The following is a 4,168-nucleotide window of genomic DNA, read 5'->3' as shown; positions in this document are numbered from 1 at the left end:
CCTCCATCTGTTGCTGAGGTTGTGTTGTTGAGACTTTAGAGTTAGTTCAGATTCACTAAAGTCTCAACAACACAACCTCAGCAACAGATGGAGGCAGCAGGAGAGCAGCAGCTCCTGTGTCCTGAGAGGTAGAATCAGTGTTTGAGTGAATGGAGTCTGGTGTGTTTGAAGGTGATGAAGTTATAAAAGTCAACGAATGAAACAGATTTTTGGTCATTTTGATATCATCGTTTTGAGTTTTTAAGTTTAAGTTTATATAAGAAAACGAAAGATTCTCTCTTGTAACTTTAAAGCTGCTTTCATCACTATTCCCACGTCGCCAGTGGATCACATGACGCTCTCACAGACTCTGTGGCTCCTTTTGTAGTTTATTTAGTGTTTTAGCGTCTTTCAGCTCATTGTTTTGGTTTTGGTTGAGTCTCACGGCTCTCATAGCATCAGTGGCAGCAGGAAGACGTCAGCATAAAGATCCATAAAGCTCGTGACAATAGTAAAGTTAAGGAGCCAAAGAGACGATATCTCCGGAGTGGGTGGAGACCAAAAACAGAGCAAAAAGAGAGAGAAGGTCAGACTCAGAAACAGGACTATAAATGCTGTAAACAGCTGGATGAGTACATAAGCTAACATGTTCAACCTAAACGGTGATAATATGATGGTGTTCTGTTCCACTGCCTCCAAGAGGCCCAAAAGAAACCAGAAATCGGTTCCAGCCGGTTTGCATGTTGACTTTGACTTTGAGGTTTCTCCTGATTCTAAACGTGCTTCTCCCCCCCGTCAGCCTCAGCATGTATCTGGAGAACAAATCGGAGATGGAGATGTCCCAGGCGCCGGCCCAGGGCCACCAGGGCCGGAACAGCCTGCGGTCACCGGAGGCCGTCGCCGGGAACTTTGGGGAGCTCCGTCTGCTGCAGGACATCTCGGAGAGGAGGGACGCCCAGAAGCTGCAGCAGTCGGCCGTTCTGCCCTCGGGACAGTGCGTCATCCACGCCGAGGGCTTCGTCCCGGTGCGACAGGAGGACGGGTAGGAAGCGTTCCTTTTGTTGATTGTTCACGAGCGTCGCTGGAGGGAAAGACGCTCCGCTGGCTCTTGATTGGTCGAGTTCATAGACGAGCTGTGTGGCGACCTTGAAGTGTTGTAAAGGTCAAAGAGAACTTTATTAATCCTGAAGGAAGTTCTTGTGACAGAGTTTCATTAAAGATTACAACAGAAGAAGAAGAAAAGAACAATAGAATAAAACATAAACATATATGAACAATAACAATGAAAACACAAAGTGTAAAACTAATACATCGACTATTTGTGTAGTTTGTAGCAAACATCCCTCAAACAGGAATAAACGTCTTGTTCTTCCTGTGAGTTTCATTGAAGCAGCGACGCAGCCGCCAGAATCACATGTTGATATTATACCTTTCTGACAAACCACCGATCCGTCATATCAATATGTCTACATACGTGTACGCTCTTTGAAACTAAACTCTTCATTGTGTTTTAGGTTTAGGGAACAAAGCTACGTGGTTGGGTTTAGTAAAAGATCAAGACTTTGGGTTAAAATAAGTGTGTATTATATAAATATAAATATAGTTATATCTGGCTTCACATGGGACACGAACAGCGACCTCCTGGTGAAAGTCCTGTTTGACCTGTTGACCAGTCCGTCCACCCTGACCCCACCCTGACCTCCGCCCCACGCAGACTTTCATGACACCTATTTATGATGCGGATCCTCATACATATCTTAGGAAGAAGTGAACCCACATTTTTAGTGTATTTTCTTATGAAATGTGTCTATTTTTCCGCTCGTTACGTGGATACAGTCTTAAAATAAACATGCGTGTGCAGGACACATCTCAGCAGTGTGTCTGTCTGACTGAAGCTTTAGAACAAAGTGGAGCGTTCAGCAGCTAGAGAGACGGATGTTCCTCTCAGGAGGAGGAGCTAAAAGGAGACTCTGACTCCAAATGAATCCTCTTTATCTGCTAAATGTCTCAATAACTTCAAATACTTAGTTCAAAAATATTTAGTTGTTAGTTTAAGTTAAAGTTTGTGTTCATGAAGAATTGGTTCAGCGTTTAGAACGTCTGCTCGTGTTCACGTCTCTCACGTTACACTCGCCCTGCTGCTCAGAGCTTCCAGTGGACGTTTGACATACGAGGAAAACACCGGAGCTTATGAAAGTATGATCGTTCACACACACCGGGAGACTTAGAGTGTGTGTGTGTGTCTCAGTCATTCAGGGTTGGGGCGGGGGGGCTAATCTCAAACCCGTGGTTTTGACGTTATTGGGATTAAATTGAGGGATTTTTGCTTTGTGAGTTTAGTCCAAAGTTGCACGTGACGAAGAGCGAATCACGTTAACCGTTTCATATTCATCATGAGCAGCAAACCTGCACAGACTCAACATGTATGTGAGGATGCAGGGATGTAGAATATGGCTTCAATAATTAGACAACAAATACATAACAGGAAGTAAAGACACAAACAGACCAGACAGACTGTTTCCTGCTGACAGCGAGAGTTTGAACGGCGGCGGTCGTGTAGCCGTCAGTCCGTCCGTCTCACGCTTGGAACAAAGACATCGTAGTGAGACAGAGAAGAAGAGGTCAAAGGTCACTTTCTTCATTTATTGCTGTTTCTTTGTTGAAAATAATTTCGACACATTTCTTCATGATTTACATTTTGTATCAGATGAACCTTTATAATAATAATATTAATAATTGTAACACAAATAACAATAATAGATAATAGATCATAAATAGAATACATAGAATACATAAGATTGAAAATGAAACCCACTGAAAAATAATATTGAGATAATATGAAAAGTATTTCTTTATTTTATCTTTATCTGTGCAGCACGAGCCGTCATCATGCCATCATGTCATCATGTCATCATGTCATCAAACAGCTTTAAAGCTGCTGCAATCAATATTGAGATCATAACAATGGGTCACATGACTAATGAGACAAACCCACAGAAGATTGTTCTCTCACATCTTCAGAGCGTTTTGGCGTCTTTTAGCTCATTGTTTTGGTTTTACAGACGGCTGCTTCCTGTTTGGGTTCCCTCTCACTACCGGCCCGGCACCACATGACAAACAGACTCAGTGAGAGACGAGCAGCTGAACTCAGTGGAGCATTTAGCAGCTGAAGCGGAGGTGCTGGAGACCAAAGACGGAGCTAGAAGAGGAGATAATACTGGACTTACATTCATCAAGTGGCCAGAAACTCAGCTCCAAATGAAAGATGATGTTCACCACATGAACTGAAGAGATAGAAACACAGATGGGTCACTTTAAAATCACGTTCCCATACAACCAGAGTACACATTAACACTTTGAGGGAAACGTATCTTCTCACAAATACGTTTTTAATCAAACGGTCAAAGAAACAGGACTTTCACCAGGAGGCTGCTGTTCATGTCCAACATTGTCTTATGCTGATGTCAGCTATTTAACATCACTTTTCTTAAATGTAAATGGACTTGTGCTTGTTTAGTGCTTTTCTAATCCTACGTAACAAACATACTCCTGATCTCTTACAGACCCTCACTTTGTGGTTTTGTTGCATTTTTGTTTTGTTTAAATTTAAAACTACGACACTAATCTGACAGAAAATACGTTTCCCTCGATAATCGATGAAGAATGCAGTTTATTTGTCTGGGAACATCATCTTTAGGAGACAGAGTTGGATAATATGTCAAAGCTGTGTTCACAGCTTGTTTCTGCTGCCCCCCAGTGGCCAATAAAAGGTTGCAGGTTTTGTCACATAAGGAAAACAATACAAACAGAACTTCCTATCATATAATGAGCAGACGTAGAACATTAAACAGTACATTATTCATATATAAGAGGAGTAATCGGTAGAAAAGAAGAATAACAGCTATTGTCCTGGTTGATATTAATCACGCAGGTTTCCTGAAAAGACAAAATCTTCAGTTTGTGTTCCGTCTGGACTCGATATCGTAGAGAACCTTGGTGGACGAGCAGTAGATCTCTTTACAGACGAGGATTCCTGCCACAGATAATCTACTCCGTTCATTGACTGAAAGCAAACAACTGTCGATACTAACCACACAATATTACACTCATTTACCCACAATGCTTCAGCAGAAGAAGAGCTTGCTGCTGTTTACGGCCCTTTGACAGGCGGACGGTGAAAAAGCTTCAA

The 4,168-nt window shown here is 42.2% G+C and overlaps 1 protein-coding gene across 1 annotated transcript in view; it reads left to right on the top strand.

The window, feature by feature from the left end:
- The first annotated feature begins 785 nt into the window (after positions 1 to 785).
- The window catches only part of oca2 (oculocutaneous albinism II), a 47,711-nt gene continuing 44,328 nt past the window's right edge, over positions 786 to 4,168 (top strand). Inside the window, exon 1 of the mRNA XM_076081542.1 lies at positions 786 to 1,021. Within this exon, the coding sequence (XP_075937657.1) occupies positions 786 to 1,021 (236 nt within the window). The remainder of the gene's footprint in view (positions 1,022 to 4,168) is intronic.

This window comes from Anarhichas minor, unplaced genomic scaffold (assembly GCF_050575085.1).
Source record: "Anarhichas minor isolate MPS153535 unplaced genomic scaffold, ASM5057508v1 ptg000081l, whole genome shotgun sequence".
In the NCBI taxonomy this organism is placed as follows: domain Eukaryota; kingdom Metazoa; phylum Chordata; class Actinopteri; order Perciformes; family Anarhichadidae; genus Anarhichas; species Anarhichas minor.
The sequence above is the reverse complement of the archived record's forward strand: the minus strand, read 5'-3'. Positions and strand labels throughout refer to the sequence as shown.